Source organism: Seriola lalandi, unplaced genomic scaffold (genome assembly GCF_002814215.2).
Source record: "Seriola lalandi dorsalis isolate HSWRI2012SDOR001 ecotype SW California unplaced genomic scaffold, Sedor1 jcf7180002054948, whole genome shotgun sequence".
In the NCBI taxonomy this organism is placed as follows: Eukaryota; Metazoa; Chordata; class Actinopteri; order Carangiformes; family Carangidae; genus Seriola; species Seriola lalandi.
The window spans coordinates 508,746-532,975 of NW_019525499.1; the positions used below are offsets into that span (position 1 = coordinate 508,746).

Here is a 24,230-nt window from a genome sequence, read left to right on the forward strand (position 1 = left end):
CACACACACACACTCAAACACAGGAAATGACGACATACGCTTTCAAAATTAAAAGCTGAATCAGATGAGCTGCATATGTAATTTGAGTCAGTCCTTGCATAATATCCGCCTCTGCCATCTGTAAAGAATTTTCTTTACACCCCCCTGCCTTAAACCGTGCATTTCAGTTGGCTATATTTCATCCTGTACAATTTACCATTACATTTGGAAGTACCTTGCAGCTGCAACTCATTTATGATAGCCCAAACAGTATGATTGTCTCAGTTGAAAACCCCATACATGCTGCAAAGGAAATTCTCATCATGACTTTCATATTTTCCTGATTTTACACAACTTCCTAGAAACGAAGCCTGTCACTTCAACCATGAGCTCTTCTGCATGATGTTTTCGCTCTGATTTTATTGTGAAAGTTGTGGCCGGTAGTCCTGGTTGTTATCCCCGCCGCTGTGACGCTTCTGTCAGGACGTGGGTCCGCTCGCCGCTCTCTTGCAGGGAGCAGCGTTACTGCTGAGCAACGGAAGGGGAGAAGGCCGACGCACAGAGCCAGACTGAACTGCTGCAACGGCAGGGCTGGGCTCCTCACACACACACACACACACACACACACATACACACACACCTTCAACAGCAACACACACCAGAAAGGGAAAAGGGTAAGTGAGGAGTGGACTTTTACTTTTATTTAGCAAACAGTAGAATATATAACCTAACAGTATGCTTCTAGCTAGGTAGTCGACCGTTAGACTCAGGTGAAGTTTACGCTAGAGAAAAAATAGAAAGAGTCGGTTTTCTGCTTTTCTGCTGCCCATTTATTGATGTCTGTGTGGGTGCTCATGTTGATAAAAAATTCTCGGTAGATTTTGGAGCTTCTCCCATTAGAAACACAATACCTGGATTCAAATTGGTGTACAACCTTTAATAAACAAGCTCAACAAACACCCAGTCGTGCTTATAACGGCTAAACAGACTGGTCTGACTCCCTGTTGGCTAACTGGATGGCTACTATTGTCAGCAGCAGCAGCAGCATGACCAGTCTGCCCTGCTCCGCCTTTGTAAAGCGACACAGCCTCGCCACTTTGCTGTCTCTGTTGGAAAAAAAAACGGCCACATTTGCCCTCTATGCTATTATTATTTGTTATTGACCTGTTTTTTTTAGTTGCATCCTCCTGTAACCGCACGGAGGCTACAGAGACAGGATGCACATCAACGAAGGACGATCACATTGAGCGCTTTGTGTTTAACTTGTCTCATTAGAAACATAGCAGCGTCGGGGTGCCCTTTGTGTCTCTTTATATTTCCGGAAGGGTAGAATATATGAGTAGGTATTTGACTGTAATGTAGCTGCAGAGTGTTTCCCGATGTCAGACCCCCTCCTCTCTCTCCTGTGTGGAGGCTTTGTTTTCGTGGGGGCAGATGTAGCTGGCCTACATGCATCCGCTCTCTTTGTGTTGAGTTAGAGTTTTGCTGTCATCATCACATAAGATATAAAACTTTGGGAAATAGCAAGCGATTAGCAAACGGTATGGTCTAAATGCATTATGGTATCTTTAATACTGTCTCATTGTGCACTGACAAACATCTTTAAGATGCCTTATTTGCATGGATCTTACAAACAAATCTATGCAAGATGTAATAATTATTGCTTACTTATCAGATGACAGACTGTTATGATTTCAGTTCAAATGCTTGAAGCAGACTCATGACAGGTACAAGTTACTCAACTGTTCAAAACATTTGAAACGGAGACATCTATTCTTAGCAGCAGCCTGATTGTATTTATTCGTCCTGATCATTTCCCTTAATTGCATCTAAGGGAGTCAAGGGTACCAATGAAGACTACTTGCATTCCTGGTCTGTGTTTGAAACACAGTTGGCTGTTCATTTACAGGACTGATATGTTCTTGGACAGCTTCAGAACTATATGCTGCACATCAGTCAGTCTTGTTAGTCTCCTCCTCCCTCAGCTGTAAGAATTCAAATTTTTTGGGTTTGAGCCATAGAATGTGCAGATAATACCATCCAGTCCAGTTTTGCTCCTTTTTTTTCCTCCTTTCTCTCTTTCACCCTGCCTTTTTCCATCTCCTTCGTGTCCTCTCTGCAAATGTGGCTGCCGGCAGGCTGGTTGGCTCTACAGGCGGTTGCATTTTTAAAAACTGTGTCAGTGTCACAGGACGGTTTCACCGCAGCAATGTCCTAGCTAGACTAAAGCCCAGCCTGCCCCCATACCTGTCCATTAACATTTTTAAAGTGCTGATGATAACATAGGAAACCATGTGAATAAATAGAAATAGTGCACTCTATTTTTATATTTGTTGAAGTCGTATTGTGTTGTTCTGTTTTTCTTGTGGAAAACTCTAAACCTTAACATCATATAAATTCCTACAGTCACCAAGCTGACTATTGTTAGCTGCTATTTGTTAACACTCGATGTGCACTGTCATAAGTTTACTATTAATACTGAACAGACACAATAAATTTAAAGCTGGCTATTTCACCTCTGCAACTTGGTATCTCATATCTGATACCACTTGGTGTCTGGTTCAGTATCATAATTCTTATGATAACTTGGTGTCCAATGAGTAGTGTGTATATGTAGTAGAGTAATGGTTTGCTTCAATAATATGACCCTATTTTCTATTCTAGTGTATAGTTGGGAATGAGGACTTTGTTGTCCGGCCTGCCCACGGCTATTGTGTATAGTAGGAAGTTTAGGAAGTGAGTTCATTTTACTTCAGTGGCCGGGGAGTTTTATTTGTAACCGAAAACAACCTAATATTCTAATCTATCCTATTCCATTCAAGATGTTTTTGTGTTTAAGAGTATTGTACCAGAGAGTCTATGGTTAAAAATAGCAGTGAATCTGAATCTGATTACTTCTGTAATCTGTATAAAGGGTTATGTGAGTCAGATAGCTTTGCCTGGTGAAGCTCCTACTTGTGTCACAGAGAGAAACAAGGAAGGTGAATAGAAAAGTCTGTGGTAAAAAAAAAAAAAAATGGGTAGAGACATCACAGCAGAGCAGAAAACAGAAAAAAACATAATCATCAAGGGCGTGTTTGGCTTTTTCTGACTTCTCTAAATGAAAAATAAAACAGAATGACCTTCACATCTGTTTTGGGGTGTAACACACTCCCTTATGACTTTCCAGTATTTTGTGCATCTTTCCACTGCAGATATTGATCTTGTATTTGGGCAGTTTCCATTCCTATCTCTCCCTCTGCCAGGCTCCCCCCTGATTGTCCTGTTATGCTAACATTGATGTTTTTTTCCTCCTAAGTGCCAGTGTGGATTTCAGAGTGAGGGTGTTCACTATTTTTGTCTGCTGCTGAGGCTATTGCTGTGGGCAGCATTACTGTTGGTGCCATAATCAACGTGGCAGGGTTGGCCAAATACTAATGTTCCTGTTAAAGGGCCACGGGTCAGTCATTATGTGCTCAGCAGGAGTCACAAAAGCCCATGGGACCATACTACAGTGATTTATTTATTATATATATTATTGCCGATTTATGTTCTGTAGATTGACAAATACTATACTCAACTAATTGTTTTAATTCTAGTCTAATATCTTATTGTTCCAACATTTTGATGTTTACTTTAAGTTTGCACATCAGTTTACTTCATTAATTCTTCTGCTGCCATTCCCCATTGAGAAAATTGCCTCCAGGAATGAGTGTATCTCAGTATATTATCTGAAAAATGTACACCACGCTCACATGCTTTGGAGAATTAATCACATACGCAGGAAAAGACTATGCTGCAGGGCATGTGCTTCATTAACTCTCTTGGATTATTAATTATCTATTTTTTATTATCTCTTTATCTTTGCGAGAGCTCGTTCAGAGTGCTGGTTTTCTCCCCCTTATACTCCATAGGAATAATAACTTCACTTTCTCAGATAGTGCTGCAGGGAAGACTGTGTTTTTGTTTAGTTTTTTTACCACAATGCTTTACAGCCCTCAACATCCATGAAGTGTATATTTCTATATGTAAGTCTGTAGGTCATGTGGATCATAGGGGTCACAGAGCATGTGCTGGGTTTATGTCTTAAGGCCAGGGGAGGGCTGGGTTGTGTATGGTGATAACAATGAAGCAAGCTGGACGGATGCTGGCTAAATGGAGGTGTTTGCTTGTTTGTTCCTCTCGCCAACTGCTCATGTGATGCACGTGGCCGCTTTTCAGCACCATATGGTCTTTTCTGCTGCATGGGGATTTTCTTTTTTTTCACCCTTATATTGCATGTACTGTATGAGCCAGATTAACACACATAAAGCCATACATGCACACTTAAGTTTCTGCAGACTATACTGACACCATAATGATTGAACATCTCCCTGTATGGTGCTATATTTTTGTCATAAAGAGATTAATGTTGGTGCATAGTCTTTATCTGGCTGCATAAATTATAAACTGTTCAAAATGTCTCATTCAATAGCATGAATTATTTTTTTTCTCTGTTACATTTTTTCAATTTATATTCAAAATTTACGTTTGATCTTATTCCAATTGCAGGAGCCAGATTTACAAAAGCAGAGTGGGAAAAGCATGACCCACTTTAGTCAAATGTAAAGACATCTTTCTTTCTCATTTGATACATATTATTGTGCTACTGTTGTTGGATATGTACATGTCATTGAACGTGAGAGAAAATGGCTAATGATCCAGCTGATCTCATTGACTGTATGTGTCAAAATGTTTTCCATCCTTACTTGTCTTCACCTGTCCAAGCATTGTTTGGAAGCTGGATGAGCATCCTTGGCTGGGATACACACTGTAAAACTACAGCCTCAGGTCTCATAATGAGCCTCTATGATGGCAAACTCAAAAGCACAGACATACTTATAAAGGATGTCAGCAACTGTATTTTGAGGTTTTCTCTGACAAATTACTATGTTGAATTCAGGTTGGAGTGATCTGACAAAGAAAAGGTTTAGACAAGTTTCTTCGAAGTCAAAGGAGGTCCCTTCATCAGAATATATTGAGTGAGCTTTTTTGGTCTTTGATGGCTATTTTTCATTTATGAGGAGAGGTAAAGTAGGCCAACTTGATTCAAATGTCAAATGGAATCAAACACTTACAGACTGATATCCCTGGAGCAGCCGTAGTGTGCTCCTTTGTGCACTCTTAATTTTAGACCAAGAACTTTTCGTATATACTGTATTATTTAACTGCCCTGTAGAAATATATATTTACTTGTCAGAGGTTTAGCCTTGACACATATTACATAAAGTACTGTAAGTTATATGCAAGTGTGACACTGGCATCACACATGCATACAGAATCAGTTTCTAGATGATAAGACTTTAAAGTTTACAACATAATAAAGTTCACTGCCCAAAAAGCAACAAAGTATAGCTCATATAACTGACAAAATATTGATTCCCCTTGTTATCATAGAAAAAGGCCATTCTCTCCTTTTGCCTGAAGTTTAGAGAGGAACAATAGATTGTATACCTCCTCTACTGAACACTTTCATGTCTGTAAATCTGCAGTAGATTCAACCATTGGGGACTAGACAAGCCTTTGTCTGTCTGTCTGTCCGTTTGTCTAGTCTGTCCAGAGGTTGTTTGGCTATCTCATCTCGAATCTGTTGCCTGGTTTGTTCTTTACCCCCCTCAGGGTCTGTAGGCTTCCCTGGTCCCAAAGCATCTCTATGGTTGCAAGACCAATTCTCCCTCTCTTGTCTATTACTTATTGACTTCGATTTGAAAGTCCTAACTGACCTTGCATCGGCTGCTGCTTTTCTGTTTGTCCTTCGATGCACTTTCCCGTTATTGGTTTTACTTATACCTCCAAGGTGTTGTCTAGCACGTACCCTCTTTGTTATCTCTTTCCATTGTTGCAAAGCCACAATATTGATTACAATATGCATGTCAGAACCTGAATTTCACACCTTACATTAAGTGTTAATCTAAAGAGTCATGTTATTTACATTCTGGCAACATCTTTGCTATTAAGCTGCCTTTCCTTTTTTCTCTGTCTGTTCAGCCAAGGGCACTATTACCATTCAAGCTACTGTAACTGCTGTGAGTGCTATTTATATGAGAACAGTCAACCTTTGCTGCTCTTGTAAACATAAAGTGCATCACCTCCTGTCTGCCAGAGGATTTCTCCTGTGATCCAACCAGACATGACAGTTCAGAACAGTTCATGCTTAGAATCTTTAAATTGAATGACCGTTGTGCTATATATGTAGCAAAATATGATATTTGACAGTGTCATTCTTTTCTCACTTCTGTTTCCCATAAAAGTACAGCACATAGGGAGTGCCAAACGTGTTTTTTACAACACGAGTTCTGTAGAGTGAGCATCCTCTGTTGCTGTGGTAAGTTTTAATGTAACTGCACTGAGATTAAGCTCCATTTTTACGATGAAGGAGCACAGCCACACCCTTACAAGGGCTAAGTTTGGCTCTCATCATAAGACCATGCGGAAATGTGTGACGAAAGTATGAGTAGTCTTTCTGTGCCTGTCTGTCTTTTCCTTTCTCCTACTGTCCTTCTCACACATGTTTGCTTAGCATGTGGATGTTTGTGTAAATGTGTGTGTGGAGGCTACACACAGCAGCTGTCAGTGTGTGTGTGATGTGGTCTGAGTCAGCTATCGGGGGTTGTGATGGTTATGTGACGGTCTGGGAGGTTAAAGAGAAAAAAGCAGATGAGTAGTGCTGATGGTTACCCAGCTGTTGCATCATCCTGGGACACTCAGTGGAACCAGATGCTACGTGGAGAGCAGCAGCCATGTGTTGCAGTGAAGAAACATATGAGGTGATGACGATTAAGGAGCCGGTGCTCACTGACGCAACTTCCGGTATCCCATCAGCTTGTGCTTGTGATTGGCTGGTTCAGAGTGGAGGGAAGAGATTTGAATTGTTGAAAAGACGGAGGACGGAAACAAACGGAAACATAGCTGTAAAAGCAATTAGTCACAGCTGATAAATCGAATCATCCAGGACCGCTTTGTAACCCCCTACTTATTTTTAATTTCTGAACATCCTATTATTGTATCATGAAAAGTAATAACAATGCTTATACTCATTTGATTCAAATCTGTCCATTGTTAGAGTTTAAGATAATTTTCCTCATGACGATGTGATTCAGTTCCTTTGAGTTGTGAATTAGCATCCGCACTGTAGATAACACATGTTTTTTCAGGCATCTCAGACAGTCAACAAATCAACATAAGCACTAAAGATGAGTGTCCACCACAGGAAGTACTGTGCATGCTTCCTGTCCTTGCCATCTCCTCCACACAAAGAATTCACAGTCAGCTTGGAATAATCCTGCCCTTTCACTCCTCAATTCTGTGTGTGTGTGAGTGTGTGGGAGATAGTATAAGTGTTGGTTTGGGAGTTTGGGAATTCCTGCCAAAACCATGAGGTCACCATTCCTCCTTATTAGCCCCAGTAAGAAAGCTGGTGAATGGGTAGCATGAGGATTAGAGAGAAACGGGACTGTTAACAGTTTGTTTTTGTCAGTACTGAAACGCTGAAAATGTCCATTACCGATATTTTAACTCTCTTCCTGCTTTACATTTCAGATGATAACTTTTAGTGTTTACTGCTGTAGGTCTGTCACTGATGTGAAAATTAGCAAAAAATGATGAATCATAGTGAGTCAGAGCAAAATGGGTGGAATGATTGGTTCCCCTAAAATTACAAAAAAAAAGGTCTTATTTCCCTGAACACTTATTTATTGTAATTACTTTTGCGAATAATGATGCTTGTTGTCACTGTTTGTTAATCTGCAGATTATTTTATCAAATAATTGTTTTTAATAGAGCTGCAACAATTAGTCAGTTATGTGAGAATGTGAGAATTAGATGCTTTGCTTTATCAAATACAGTAGTAAATTGACTACTAGTTTTTCACTGTTGAACAAACAAGCCATCTGAAGACATAATCTTAGACTCTGGGAAATTACAACAGGCATTTTCAAATATTTTATATCCCAAACAATTAATTGAATAATTAATAGTCACAACCCTAGTCTTTTATTTAAAATGTCAAACAGCGGGGAAAAATGTTGATTGAAATTTCTTGCAACCCAAGGTTTCAAATAGCCTGGTATTTCTGACCAACTCTTCAAAAACAAAATCTTTTTTTTTTTGTCCTTTTTCATCAACAAAGTTAAGTGAGAAAATGTGTTTTTTGTAATTTGGGTGAACTGAGTGTTTAACGTTAGGTCTGTAAGGAGCACATGTAAAGCAGACAGTATTTCCTTCTCAGCTGTCTCTCCTTAGTCTGGGCCACCACTGCATTCCTCCAGCTGTGCCATCTCTTTTATGTGTGATAGCAAGAAGTTTTTTTAATGGCACCACACAGGCTGGTATGTATCTTATTCAGGCTCCTCGACCACATTCTCGTTAACCTGGCAGTCTGCAGTGAGTTTGATGCTTTGGTTACAGTGGGGAGGGGCAACCACACATAATTATAGTGTAATGGCAGTGCCTTTCTTTGTAGGCTTTCTCTGATAATGTATGCATAGTGTGTTTTTCCAGTGTTGCATCCAAACACAGTACCTGATCTATATTCATAATATCTGACACGTAATGTGGTCATGTAACTGCAGTGTTGCCATGGTTGGTAAATAGTGTTATGAATGGTGACATAGCAGAGGACATACATCTTATATGTATGAGGTTGTAATTTGGCTAGTGATGATATGTTTGGATTTATTTAAGTAAATCAAATCTTGCATCTTTGGTCCGTCTTTCCTTGAATTTAGTTATTACACTAATGTCAGGATGAGTTATTTTGGTGAAAGACACAGAAATGTATTATGGTGAAAGTTTGAAAAGTTTGAAAGATTTAATTTGGTTAAGGTTAGCATGAGTTTAATGTTATTGTTAGTGTAATGGGTAATGGGTAATAGATTCAACTAAATGGTAATTTCATTTTTGTTTTATTGATTATTTCTCATGATAATAAGAAATACATAAGTCTGGACCATTCTAGACGGAACCAGTCTTACCAATGACCTGTCGCAGGTCTTTCTTTTACTCTTCATCCATATATTTCATCATGCTCTTCAAAAATGACAAAAAATATATTTTGAAAAATACTTATCTGTGACTGCAGATTACATATATCACAGTACTTCACAACTGTCTCAAAGTTTAATACATCATATAAAATCGCTACTGGCATGAAACGCTCATCCCTCTGACATCAGAGTTTGTACAGTTACGTTCCCAACAGCGTCAGGAACCGTCAGAGGTGTGCAGTTGATTAAAATTTTACCCAGGGGATTATTGAGTTGGTATACGAAGTACTTATGAGGTCAAGTGAGCAAGAGCTTAGCTCAATAATCTTTAATTCCTTCTCTGATGAGCTTTTCTTGGCACTTTCTACATACGACAGAGCTCCTGTTATTTTAGTGACATTTGAAATTACCATGAAAAGCTTCCCTTTAAAGCCTATGTTTAACTTTGGAATGAATAATTATGAGAATATCCCACCAATCCGACCAATCACTCAACAAGCCATTAAACAAAACTCCTAACATGCTATGTAGTCAGTCAGTAAGGAAACAGCCATACAGATAACATGCTGAATGTTGCTCTTCTAGGCCGGGGCAGTTAGTAAGTCAGAGTGGCTGGCTTTGACCTCCTTTCCAGCTCATCTGAAGGAGAGCCAGGGGAGGAGGGAGACAGGAGGGAACATAAATGTCCTGCTGGTGAGGCCAGCCAACATTCCTACATCACTTCCTCCTCTAACATCTGGCAATGATCAGGGCAGGCAGAGAGAGAGAAAGGATGTGTCTAACTGGCTGGCTTAGTGTTCATTTCCAGGCGTAGACAGTGAGGCATCACATTGCAAGACCGCCCACTCAATCTCATTCCCCCTACCAGCAAAACAAAATGAAGCAAGATGGAGTGGGTTGAGTCAGTGTATCTCCAGCAATGTTTACACTTTGCCTAATATTCTGCCGTCGTATTTCATCTTTTCATATGTTCTTTCATACATCGCTATTAATTTTATTATGTTGAAAATGATGTGTTCTTCTGCTGTTGTGTGAGAAATGAAAAAGACAAAAACTAAACTCTCCCTCTTTCTTCTCTTCTCTCAGGATGGCCTAGCTGTGTTGTGCTGTCAGTGGTCTATCAGCAGTGAGCTACCTGGACCAGAGGTGTGTAGTACAACTCACTAAAATAAATTCATTCACAACTTTATAGAATTGAAAGCAAGTGTCCCTGCTGTTGTTTGCTTACTGTCTTCAAAACTTTTTTCCATAATTCCCGAATTTATCAACTATCTCCGAATTTTACTAGAACTACTTATTTTTAAAGGTGATGCACTAAGGTTCATTTAGATTATGAGATTCAGGATCTTTCTCAGAACTGTTTCACTAGGTGTTTGAAGAAAGCTGTCGTATGGATGTTCATATCATGACATGAGGACAGAATAACATTTAAATTGAGATTGCATGTAAATATTTCAAGCTGTGGCAGCAGTTTTACAGCTGTGAGATCTACTGCAGCTAAATGACAACTCTGTTCATTGAATTACAGATTAGTTAAACATAGATGTATTTGCGTTTGTCCCAGCAGGTGTGTACCAGAGGCAGTAGCGCGGTGCAGAGATGAGTGTGACCTCTTGGTTCCTGGTGAGCAGCGGGGGCACTCGCCACCGACTCCCCCGGGAAATGATCTTTGTCGGCCGGGATGACTGCGAGCTCATGCTACAGGTGACAACACGTCACACACCCATTTCTCCGCTAACACTGCAGCTTCAATGAAGCAGAACAGATGAGATGTGTCTTAGTGAGTTAAACATAAATAAGTTTTAAGATAATATGAGAACTGGTGACACACATAGTCTGACTTCCATTTGTACCTCTCAGTCACCTTAATAGGCTGCTGACCTCACACCGATCTGTGTCAAGCTGAGTCTGACTCAGGACAATACATATGAGCTGCAGTAGCAGAGCATGTTTATATGCCTGTGTGTGTGCGTGTGTGTGTGTGCGTGTGTGTGTGTGTGTGTTTGTGTCTCTTAGTGCACTGAAGTGGTGTCTTTGCAGCTGTGCATACATCCAGGGACCACGAGTATGCTCATGTGTACCTCTGGTCACCGCACTATTAATAGAAAGTGGGGCAGATACCTCTAGAGTTAGATCTTATCTGGGCTGAGTCGGTTGTAGTGGGTGGAGGGTGCATCCATGGCTGCAGCACCCTCTGTTATGACATTACATGCTGAGAGAAGTTGTTACTGGGACCAGTGCCTGTCTAACAGTCTGACCATCAAGAAGTCATTCAGGACTCTCACTGATATTTATTCATTTTTACTGTGTTGGTGGAAATTAGTCTCACTTTCACATTAGGATTACTGTTTTATGAAATTTCTGAGGCTTTATATTATATTATCACATTAAACTAAATTTCTTTTTATGTTCCTTCCTTCTATACATCACTTAATAAGTTATTTTGTAATGTAATTATTATTGGTGAGAATAAATCATGCTCCATGCTTTCTTAATACTATTTAGTTCCATTGGTGGCGTCGCTCCTAACAGTGTCAAATCGTAGAAATCTAATCCAGTAATGGGATTTATGGGTTGAAGAGGAAAGCATAACAGTAGAATAAAAGCATGTAAAATGCATTTCATTTGTGAATGAAAAGTAGTTCATGACCGATTAAAGTTCCACTTTTTTAAATCCAAGTTCACAGTATCATTACCCTGTTTTTCTCAAAACTTTCATTTTCACTTGAGAAGTTCACTTTATTCACTGACATGGCTTCTCTGCCTCATTACCAACATCCTGCATGATCACTTTAAACTCTTCAGTTGTGAGAGAGAGTGTAAAAATAGTCAGTGTGGTATTGCCTACCTTTATTATTTCACAGACATCCCAGATATTACATGTCATTGGATCTATTGTTTCTGATACTAGTGTCAGAAACACAAATGAGTCTGCCATTGAACAGAAGTCGGTTTAATTGGTGAGCGCCACTCAAAAAATATATATATTGACATACTGCCCCACTGATGTAAATTAGGGGCCGACATATTTTTTGGGTCAAATACATACAAAACATTTTCTTGTGATATTATTTTTGTTTTAGAGTCTCCATTTTCATCCAATTTTATCAATTGAGACAGAAAAAAATCTGTTAAGATAATAGAGTTTGTTGTTGTTTGTTTCTGAAGTGTTTATGTCACACAGTCTAAATGGAGATGACACAAGCCTTACTTGAAGTTTCAAAGCACATTCAAACACAACTTTTTTGCACCCTAGCAGTGTCACGAGGATATGTTCTACACATAAAAATGCGTACAGTAAAAATGATCCTATCACAAAATCTCTCTCTTTTTTTTGAAAACGTTTTTGAGAATTCCTCAGGTTCTTGTTGTGGAGAGATTGTTCTGTTTGAAAGGTCAAGAATTCATCTCAAACGTACCACTTCATTTATGAAGACATGTCACAGTTATAGACTGCAGCACTATGTCTAAGTTTGACCATGTTGCCCTTTCAGTCTTGTGTTTGCTGTTTTGTTTTTTTTTACTAGTTTCACAGCTGGCCTCTCAAACTTCCAGAGAGCAGTAATAAGGGTAATTTACTAAAGCATGTGGAGTTGTTAAAGATCTGTTTTACTTTTCAATCACTTTCCTACAATATGTCTCTGATGACCTGAGGGTCTACTGCTCCTGCATGTGAATGTGTGTGTGTCTGTGTGTGTTTTAGTATTCCTATCCTTGTGAGGTCTTTGGAACTATAGAAAAATGAGGGGAATCTTCCAAATCGAGGACATTTTTTGACTTAGCGTGTGTGTGTGTGTGTGTGTGTGTGTGTGTGTATAAGACTTTGTGTAGCTGCTTACAGTTGTCCTCCATGTGACTGCCTTAACAAGGCAAGTCCTCATCACATGGCTGAACGTTAAGTGCTGCTCGTGTCATGCACCAAATAAAACACACTCACTCGCGGACAAATATAAAAACTTCAAATGATTGTATTACTGAGAATCATCACACTGTTAGATGAGTGGCCCGAGGGAGTGTGTTGTAGAAGTTTTGGTGTCATCTTGTGAAATTCGCCAGCAGCTTGTTTTCTCCATCAATCACACACACATATATATGCTTCTGGCAGTTGTGCTGTTTGCAAACTGTGATCGGAATGGGTTCTGACTTTATTTATTTATTGGAAAGGGGGAGGAGCGTATTGAATACAGGAACACAGTCTCCATGATGTCAGCCTGAATCATACAATATATTTTCCCTCTGGGTAGCAATGAACTGGATAAAAGAAGTCAGTGAGGATTTTATAGCTTTTGCTGTCTTTCAGAATTATTTGTTCTATCTCATAGCTCAGCTGATCTGAAGTGTGTGTGTGTGTGTGTATTTCCTCATTTGAATACAAATGTGCCTCATGTCTTTATCTCTTCTTCTTTTCATAATTTTGTCCCTTCTCTTTCACTCACTGCCTTTATCCACAATATTCATATTTATTAATCCCCATTTTGCTGAAGTTTACTGTATCTGCTTGTTTTGAAAAGTTAGTTTTCACTTTAGATGTTTTTTTTTTTCCACTCAGCTGACCCTCACTTTTTAGATACTCCACATTTGTATTCTAAGTTGCCTCTGCTTGAATTCAGCTGGTCAGCAGTATATCTGTAACACCATGCGTCTGCTCTCCCCTGCAGTGTGAGGTACAACAGGCAGCTCAATTGCTTTCTATCCTGTTTGATCTGGCCTAATCTCACTTAGATAATCTGTTCAGTGGTTGGTTCTCTGGCGCTGCTTCCCTTGGCTTTACTTCAGCGTTATATGAACATTTTTACTATATTTTTGCTCTCCAGTTGTCTTCTTGTTTAAACAAGAGGAGTGACTGGTGTGTGGGTAAGAGTCATATGAATATGAGATTCAGCTCTCAGAATCAGCACCGATTGACCTCAGTACAATAAACTCATTCTTGCCTGGATCTCATTCCGCACATTACTTACTTTTTGGTTCCGGTTGTGTGATTCATGAGTCAGACAAAATTATTCAGTTGCACAACATTTCAGCACCAGAGATGGATTTGTTAGGTGGACCCATGTTTATACATATTCACATATTTATCAGAAATTTGTAATTTATTATACTGGAATTTAACATCAGTTAAGCAGCTGCAAACTCAGACATTGCAGATTTTTGATTCACTGAAATAAAAATTCAAATAGAATCTGCTAATGCCAACATTACAATCAATTATTCCAGGGCAAGGTGTCACTTAGTTTCTTATATTTTATTGATGTATCTGAAGGGCCTTCTAAGCAGAAAATTTGCTCACCAGTCAATGTCAATGCATACTGTCTAGGTATGTTCTATGGCATTGATATACGAGAGAGATATTTGCCAGATTCCACAATACCGAACCATACAGAAGGTTGCAGTGTTAGTGTTGGATACCATTTATCCTCAAAACAGCTGACGGTCTCATATCTGCACACTGCAGAAAATCAATTCTTTCACCTCCAGCCCTTCATTACTCCACTGTTCTCCTTTATTTGTGTGAGTGTGTGTAAAGGTGTCTGTGAATGTGAAGGTGCTGGTATGATGTGCGCAGTGTCCAAGACATTGAAATACCTGCTGATGTGCTCTGAGTTGATATCATTGTAGATATCATACATAGTAACATTGAGACTTGCTATCAAGGTTGCATTCTTGACATAGGATGCTGATACCTCCACAGAGCTTTAACATAGCAGAGTTTTCTCCAGTCTCACACAGCCCTCTAATGGTTTGTGTACGAAACAGTTGCGTTTATGCAGTTTATGCACTTTCTCTGTGACCTTGATGCAGCACATGTGTTGAAAACTATGGAAGACATTTTGACATAAAGTGAAACCAACATTTTCCTCTTTCTGTTAATAAATCTGGACCAACTACATTTGATCTTAAATATCAGATCTCAATGATCATGTTAAGTTCACAAGTGTTACCCTTTGGTTAATGTTTTTTATGTTTTTGTTTGAAGTCCCGCAGTGTGGATAAGCAACATGCAGTCATCAACTACGAGGCTGGGACTGATGAACACAAGGTCAAGGACCTGGGCAGCCTGAATGGGGTGAGTACACAGATAGAAATGTGCAAAACAGAGAGAAGTTTGGACAAAGATAAATGTACGAAGAGAAAGAGGAGGTAGAAAGGACAGAAATGAACAAAGGAGAGAAGCGGGGTCACATGATGGATGAGGGATGGGGAGAGATAAGGGAATGAGTTGAAGCATCTGGAGGAGGAAAAAGAGGTTTTAGAGGGAGATGGATGGAGAATGCAAAGATGGAGAAACATCAAGAGACACAGAGGAAAAAAACCCAAAGACATTCAAGGTAAAAGTAGAGGGAGATGAAGGAGGTTGTGAAGGGTTAGAGGTTAACTTATTTTTGGCGGTCAGTGGGACTACGACCTAATCAATCTCTGTGTCAATGAAGATTTATATCAGGGCTGAGGTCAATTTGAATCTAAACCTAATTATGCAAATCACTACTTAAGGGCACAGTCTGTGATTCAAATATGAACCAAAGGGTCACTCTGCCGCTAAAACTCAAAACACATTTAGCTATCACTCCAAATTGACATTAGTAGAGATATTAACATGAGGCAACAACTAAACACAGCAGGACAGTAGGCAGGAAGGAAGCCAGTGTATGAGAGGCAGAACAATTACTTTAGTGCATGGTATATTGGAGGCCGGGCGTATTATCATTGAATAATTGATAGAATCTGGTTATAATCATTTCATTAATGGAATTTCAGGTGACACTTGCAACCAATCATATTATGTTTTAATAGGATTGTTGAAAACTACAGTGTGGCTTTTGTTCTCTTTTTGTAATCTTTTTCTAGTGTGTGGAGAAACACACTGTATGGTAAAAAAGGTATTATTTAAAAGGTATTTTGGGAATTGATTAAGCAGATTAACAGACAGAAGATACACCAAAACTTACACTATACACTTCATAACAAAATTAAAAAAAACATTTTTCTGGCTTTTTAAAGTGTATTGTATTTGTATTATAACCTTAAGAAGCCCATTTAAACTGTGTATTTCTCTGTACACCCTCCATGTTTGTCTCTTTGACATTGTAGCTCAGTAAAACCCAGTTACAGTTGCCACATGATGTTAGTCATGTGCAGTGATTAGCACTCAGTCACAGTCCACCACATTGTACACATATGCAGAATGTCCTTCACATCCTCTCCAGCTCTCAAACAGGAAGTCAGAGTTAGAGCCACTTCCTGCTGTGTCATTAACCATTCAGCTTCTTTAGCTGGATTCAGAGGAAGTTTTTTCCTGCTGACTCAGTAGATATGTAGAGATTTACCACAGCACTGAGTAAAAAGCTGTGTTCGGGCGGTGCCACCATTTACTGTCTTTACTCGAGGTCTTTCACTGCTGTGTTTCTAAGCTGTCATGTTTTCAACTCACTAGAGAGGAGACAGGAATGTTTTATTACAACAGTAGTGCAAGTATGATGGAATTTCATTTGCAGTTTAGTGAAACCTGATCTATTTCAGAGCTGCATAGTAGCAGGAGGAGTGAAAAGGGGGGAACGGGTGGGGGAGAAAGAAAGAAAACAATTTAAGTGTCATGCTCAGGCCTTTAGTCTCAGCTGTATAGATTTCTTATAAAGAAACTTAACTGTTCAAAGTGGCTTACTGCTTACTAAGACCTTACAAACCACATGCAAATTTAATATTACTGTCTGGCAGCAAGAATTCCCCATGTGAGTGAACTGAATAGCTTCGGAGTTCGGACTGTTGTTATTGTAATTATTGGTATTATTCACTGTTTTCAATATTTTTTAGAAATGATCGATTCATTGAAAAACTTATTGTCAGACTATTGAATAATGAATATAACTGGTAGTTACAGCATTAATTAACTGCTGTGTGTGACACAACTTGCACCACTTTAATGAGATGCCTGTTCTTCCTTTATACATTTTCTTACATTGAAGCTTCTTAGAAAGAAAGATTTTATCTGTTCACATGTACACATAAATAATAGTTGAATTTGTGTTCATTCTGTGTTACTGTTATGTTAATGTTGTTTTTTTTCTTCCCTCTGCAGACCTTTGTAAATGATGTCCGCATCCAGGAGCAGATGTACATCACTCTGAAGTTGGAGGACAAGCTGAGGTTTGGATATGATATCCTTTCACTTGTCTGGTTTTCTAACCTCTTCAGCCCGGACACGTGCACCAGTGGGTTAATCATTCCAAAAGCCAAGCATTGTTCAAACTTAAATATTGTTATTTTAATTCTGACCAAGATAGCAAATTTTTACTGTGTATTATAGGAATACAGTAAAATGCACGTGTATGTACATGTATCATAATTGTGCTTATGTTATGTATAATTGTGCATGCAGTATTTCCCTAACCATCTAAATCACATACCAACCTGTTCACGGTGGTGAGAGGAGAGCTCACTGTGCCTGAGGAGGCTCTAAAGGCAAGAACACACACACACACACATCCATACACAACCTGACACAAACTGTTAAGTATCAGTGTTTGCCATGATACATAGTCGTATTATACTACTCTAAATGCATCTCTATCTCTATCTAGCATGAAAAGTTCACCAGCGGCCTCCAGCTCAGCAAGAAGCCATCCAACGGTGAAACCACTACCACCACAACCACAAGCAAGTCTCCCGCAAAGACCCCAACAAAAACACTGAAGTCCCCCAGTGGAGGCACCCTCAGGCTAGGGGAGAGCAGAGCAACAGATGGAGTCAAACAGCCACCAGCTAAACCTGTGGATAGTCACAAAGCAGAGGACAGGATAGGAGGTGAGAGGCAACAAAGGAAATGTGATCCTCTCTCAGAAATAGTATGAGCTTATTTTAGTGTTTGTCGTGCACTGTTAGTACCAACTACATAATGTGAATTGAGGGGAATTTGCTGTGTTGATTTGATCTGTTTATATTTTTTCCTTGAAATGTATGTTTACTGACCACTATCACAAGTCCACTCATTTCTCCTTTTACTTTAAAATATACAGACAATACCGAAAGTCACATTTTGCAACCGTGTTAATCCAAAGATAGGGTTGATAACAGAGTATGAGATATTATGGCAGCACAAAAAGTACTTACAATTCATTATGGCCTTATTCCTCTATATTAAGATGTACTAAAATGTATGGTGACTTTCTACAACCCTGAGAGTACTGGCTTCTCTGTTCTACATTCATACTGTATATTGTAGGTAGAGACATTTCATAGTCCACATGATTTTAATTTCTTCTCTAAGAAAAGACATTTTCAGACAGAATACTGTGAAGTCAAGTGTGGTGGGGTTTTATCTCAGGCCAGTAGGGGGTGGACGTGGTCACCAGGGAAAGGGCTTTAACCACCACACCAACAGTCACTCTGTTATATCATGAATGTGGTTAAGGTCTGAGGGTGTCCCTAATAACTGACGTCACTAACCAAGCTGGGGTGCTAGCAGGGGTCCTGGATAATCTCCAGATGTTGAAACAAGGCCATGTAGGGCTTGTGTTATTGCACAGATTAAGTAGTAACAAGGTCAGCGTGCCTGCATAATGCAAACCCATATGCCAGCACTACTTTTCTTAAAATACAGTAAGATTCACAGGCACGCACATTCTTTTGCACATTTGGACCAAAAACAAGCATACATCCACGTATGGTGTTGCATGTCACCCCATCTGCTGCACATGCCTTTAATGACAACCTCTCTGTGGTTCTGAGGATGTAATCCTGCCATATTACTACTGTAATACTGCACCTCACCCAGATATTATACCTCATGTAGAACATATATTCAGTAGCTTTTATATAGAATGCCCCTACCTACTGCACACAATTTGGCACAGAGCATCTATAATTATCTAGATATACTGTGATTAAACTTTCACAGCTCAGGAGAGGGGGTACTTAAAGAAAAGAAGGTAAAGGAAGAGGAAATGGCAGAGAGAAGTTAACACAGGATGAGGCATCCTCTGGCACAGTGGTCTAAGTGGCAGCATCACCAGTTCAAATCCGGCTGGAAACCTTTGTTGCATGTCTTCCCCCCTCTCTCTCTCAACTATGTTTCCTGTCCCTTTTCTTTTGTGCCGTCCACTTTAAAAAAGAAGTTGCCACAGTACGCTTGTCACATGTCAACTTTCATTCTAATGGGTACAGACAGGCAAACGGAAAAGTCTCTCTTTTATTTAAACCGTGTGTGTCAGAGAAAGAGAGCGAGAGAGAGAGAGCGAGCATGAGGGAGAGAGTGTGCACTATGTGTGCCCATCCTGCTTGCTAAAGTTCTGAAAATAGGTCAGTGGTGCAAGACCCGGCCAGAGGGGAATTAATGCACAAACATACACGTCTACAAACAGCAGCTGGGTTCACTTTGTGGCACCATGATACAATGAACAGTTTATGTTGACAGTACCAGAGTATGTAAAGCAGATAATAAACATGGCAGTCCACAGTTAAAGCTACTGCTGTACTTTCTGCAAGGCTTTGTTAAAATGTGTCTGCATGTGTGCATCTGTCTTAGGGGATGTTACAGCACTGCCTCGTGGGACCCCTCTGTATGGCCAGCCGTCTTGGTGGGGGGATGGGGATGCAGACGATGAGAACTCCTTCAAACAGGAAACCAAGTCATCCACCAAAAAACATGACAGCTCCATGTCAGGTAGGATGTGTTTAAACTTCTAACTATCATCAACCACATCATCCCCCCATAATGCAAGTGAAGACAAAGATGCCCAGAGTGGTTAAAATCTTTGAAGTGGACAAGTCTGAAGACAATATCTTATTCCCAAAACATGCCAAATGAATGATTTTACCAGCTTTGGCTTGGAGCAAAGGTTGTAAAAGATTTTACAGGACATCAACAGCTTTCACTGCACTGCAGTTAATTTGATGTTAAATGATGTAAAAGCAACAATTACAACTTTTTTGTGTGAATATACTGCTTTGTGTATTCTGTCTGATTGACGGAATTGGATATAATAGTGACGTCTTTAGTTTTATTGTAGCACATCTAACACACCCACCATCTTTTCTGTAGTTTGAGTGGAAAGTTACAAATTACAGCATTGTTTTTGTCAGCCAGACTGTATGTTTGTATGTGTGATCATGCATATGCGAGTGCACACAAAGGCTTTTTTCAGAGCCTCTATGTGTGCCTGTTTGCCTACAATATGTGTACGTAGTGACCGTTGGACTGTGGGGGGGCTGGTCCCGTTAACTGGTGGTGGATAGTCGAAGTAACAGGATTAGAGGATACACCAATAGTAAAACAGCTCAGCGAAGCAAAATCAGTCTGTGCCAGGCTGGTTTAGTGTGGACCAGTGTAGTCAGAAGGAGTGGGGGGAGGTTAATCAAACACTGGAGCAGACTGAAGCGTCCTCAAATCTCTCGCCACATCTGGATGCTTACATTGGCAGCGTCTTCACCAGCCTAAAAAAAAGAAGACTTTGTGTACTTGGAACAATCAGTGAAGAACTTTTTCTATATGTTACCATGGAGATTTTTCTGTGGAGTTTAGCAAAGTATCTTTTCTGTTAGAGTGAGATTATAAAAGACTCATTTTGGAGTAAATCTGTATAAGCGTGGCACAGTGATTGGAATCCCTGAAAGCTTTCCAAAAACATCAGCCGAATGGGATTGGCTACTTCAGTCATGGAAGAGGGTGAGTGGCAGGCATTTTGCCCTCTTGTAGCATTGACTTTTAGCCTGAGTGCTGGATGAATGTTGTGATGTTGGATTTGTTATGTGAAGCAGCATGCTCCACGGGGTGTTGCACTGTGTATTTATGTAGATTACAGGGACCTCTGCGTTAAAAGGGGTTCTTATCAGTCTACATGTTTTTAAAATAGTGTGAGCACACCCTCTATATCTGCTCTAATAAACTGTTAAGATCAGCTGTAGCAGCAAAGGGGAAGTGAAAAAAAAAGCAGAGGTTTAGGACAGAAAGTGATTTTGTTTGAGATTGTGGGTTTTTTTAGTTGTGTGCATGTGTGTGTCAGTTAAGTTTAATGTGTGTCCTTTTCTCCCTCCCAGTGAATAGACAGTGTTGTCAGAGCCCCCCCACACCCCCCCCTTGTGTATTGTCACTCAAGCTGATTGGGTTACGCCACTGCACCAGCTCCCCCTTTCCTCCCAACGCACACACACAGACACACACTCATGCACTAATCGTTCAAACAGACCACTCTCTCACTCTGCACTGCAGCGATCATTAGTTAACCACTCTCTAATTCTCTGTAAGTATTGCTCTCAATTCCATATACTCTGGCTAATGGAGCTGGTGAAGGGCTTTGTGTTAGTGTGACATCCACTTACCTTGCACTTGTTTTATTACTTGTGGAACGTTTAAGAACTATATTGGTCAGTTAACTCTCTTTAGATCTCAAGTACATTAGAATTTGAAATGAGAAGTCACTACAGGTTATAAAATGATTGTTTTAAGTTTTGCTACTGTTATGTAAAGTCAGTCACACTTCCCTTATAGCCATTTTGCCCATATGTTCCAGAATGAGTCTGTAATTCTGTGTCAGTTTGAATTTTTCTATGTAGTAGACTCTTAACCTGATTCTGTAAAGCCTTGGTTTTTCATGTTTATGGAGCCAACAGCAACAGTCTGCATTAGTTTGAAATTGACATTATTGCCATTAAACTCATTCATGAAACTTGTAACTTCACAGAAATAACTAGGTGCTTCCCAGAAAAACACCATGTGACTTATGGTGACATCAATGGAAGCTCTGATAGCATGTATTATATATGTGAGATACAGGAAGTTTAATCAGTTCATCATAATTTCAACGAAGGAGCAAATACAGTGAAATACGGTAATTTCTGTATTTTTGTGTTTATGTTTAACAAGGTTATTTTTAGAATGCATAAAGCTCTCTGAGTGTCTGGAGAGCAGAAATGCACAGAAGTGTGAACACAATGTTGAATCTTTTGTCAGTCTTGTTTGCATTTGTATTACTCTCTCTGTGAAGTTGTTGCATCCTAAGCATCATTCAACACATCTAATCTACCTCATATTTGCACTCCTTTTAAATCCATGTTGTAAATCTTTCCAAACTTGCAGAGCAGCTTATGCTGGCAACCGCTGATCTTGTTTCAAAGACAAGTCCAAAGAGATTTTTTTTTTTTTTACTTCAGTTTAGTTGACAACACTAAATTGGAAAATAAGCCATTTAATTTAGAGATTCTGTTTCTGGGAAACATAATCTTTGCTTTGTCTCATGAGCCCTTAAGTGGCACAGCCATATTTTCAAATATTAAATCTGTAAATATGTAACTCATGAGAAATACACTCACTATATTTTACTTATATTCTGCAGAGTCAGTTTCTGTGTGTTGTTTCTTATTGCCAATTGCCATATGTTCCTACATTTGCTCCCCAACGTGAAGCAGATGGCCCCTCTAATTTCTGAAAGTAACATTTATCATATTCAGATCCCACAGAGCCTCTGTTTGTTAATGTGAACAGATGAGAAAATAAGTGCTCCATGTTGTAGGTCCACCAGACTGCATCTTATACTGAAAGACTATGTCTATATGAGAGATAGTGAAAAAGAGATAGAGACAGAACATATAAGTGCGTGTGTTCATGGTATTTGTAGATTATAGGGCAGCATCCTCCCCCAGAGGGAGACAGTAATTCTGATAAATGATGAGACACACTTGCTGAATAGCAGACCGCAATTGAATTGGTCAATGTGCGGCCTTGCTTGACCTTTCACTTCCGACTTTTCATAATGAATCTTGGGATTGATTTCTCACTGTGGCTTTGAAACATTGTTATGTTATGTTATTAAACTAATAAATGTATTTTCCACCCTCAATATCTACATAGAAGCTGTGGCAAACTTTAATTGAATCCACACCAGTACTATATAACTGAAGATGGACTAATCTAATTCTAATTCTTATGACTACTCATAAGCTTAGAGATAAAAAAATATACCACTTTTAGTTATGGATATTATACTGTCTTGTCATACTATTCATACAGATCTGTTATAAATAATCTAGGTCAAGCTGACTTTGCTGCAGTTTTTAAAAAGTTCCATGTGTTTTCCAAACTCTAGACAGCAAAGAGTCACGTCGAGGGGAGAAAGCTAAAGAGGACGGCCTTCATGCGTCCACCGCCCACGATTCCAGTTACTTTGAGATCCCTACCAAGGAGGGTCACATGGCCAATAACGGCATCCATGAGATTCCCACTAAGGACACGGAGGGCAGCGCCACTCACTCGACTACAGGTGAAGCATATCTATTGTTCATTATGATTCACTGTAAACAATAGTGGTGTAAATTGTTGTAAAAGGGATGTAAAATTTTGGTGTCTGTCGAATCTCATCAAGTTGGCCTCTTTTAGAAATGTGTTAGACTCTTCCATGGCAGAATGAGCAATTTACAACACAAAACAGGAAGAGGCCATTGTTTGTCTAGTGCAAACAGAGAAGCAATCAATCTGCAACTGAAGCCATCAGCTGATTTGATCATATCTGGAAATATATCCATGTGCTGTAATTTTCCATAATGTGATTATACCAAGAAGTCACCTTTATACGTTTTTAGGAGGGCTTCACCTCAACCTTGTATTTAGTAGAATTGACTGACATTGTAACAAAACAAAACTGCAACGTCTGCTCCACAGCCCAAGGTCACGCCTCCTTCACCATAGAGTTTGACAACACATCTCCAGGGAAAGTCACCATTAAAGACCATGTGTCAAAGTTCACTTCTGACCACCACCGATCTCGCTCCAAGAAGAGTGGGGCAGGAAGTGGAGGCGCAGGAGGGAGGGACTTGAGCACACTTCAAGCGGCTATGATGGCATCAGAGAGCAAGGTGGCTGATTGGCTGGCCCAGAATGACCCCACTCTGGTACGCAGCGAGTCGACAGAGGACGACAGCAAGAGCATCAAGAGCGACGTGCCGGTCCATCTCAAACGACTGAAAGGTGGAGTTTATTTTCTGTCACTATTTCTCTTGATCATTTTGCCCTTCTTTCTTTTCTCTTACAAAAGATTCTCATTCACAGTCTTCAGTAACACTCCCTCCTGAATTATCTTTCACTTCGCCGGAATTATCATCATACTTGTGCTATGCCTTTATATTACAAGATTTTACACACTATCTCAAATTCCCACTTGTCTCTTCCTAAACTATGTGGAGACTGAGTAGATTCTTTGTTAGGAACAGGGGTTGTTGGCAGTGGTAACCAAGCCAGGGGATTAGCAGCTAGCAGACAGAAACATT

At 39.7% G+C, this 24,230-nt stretch overlaps 1 protein-coding gene across 3 annotated transcripts in view; it reads left to right on the forward strand.

The window, feature by feature from the left end:
- The first annotated feature begins 494 nt into the window (after window positions 1-494).
- Window positions 495-24,230, forward strand: part of cep170aa (centrosomal protein 170Aa) — a 40,687-nt gene continuing 16,951 nt past the window's right edge. For 2 of the 3 annotated variants that reach the window (XM_023394380.2, XM_023394382.2), the window contains exons 1-10: window positions 495-653; window positions 10,068-10,127; window positions 10,549-10,685; window positions 14,956-15,045; window positions 17,053-17,131; window positions 17,377-17,435; window positions 17,555-17,777; window positions 19,498-19,635; window positions 23,054-23,227; window positions 23,626-23,931. In XM_023394380.2, the coding sequence (XP_023250148.1) occupies window positions 10,581-10,685; window positions 14,956-15,045; window positions 17,053-17,131; window positions 17,377-17,435; window positions 17,555-17,777; window positions 19,498-19,635; window positions 23,054-23,227; window positions 23,626-23,931 (1,174 nt within the window). In that variant the 5' untranslated portion in view covers window positions 495-653; window positions 10,068-10,127; window positions 10,549-10,580. Of the gene's footprint in view, window positions 654-10,067; window positions 10,128-10,545; window positions 10,686-14,955; window positions 15,046-17,052; window positions 17,132-17,376; window positions 17,436-17,554; window positions 17,778-19,497; window positions 19,636-23,053; window positions 23,228-23,625; window positions 23,932-24,230 lie in introns of all 3 variants that reach the window. The other variant, XM_087170465.1, reaches the window with a different exon arrangement.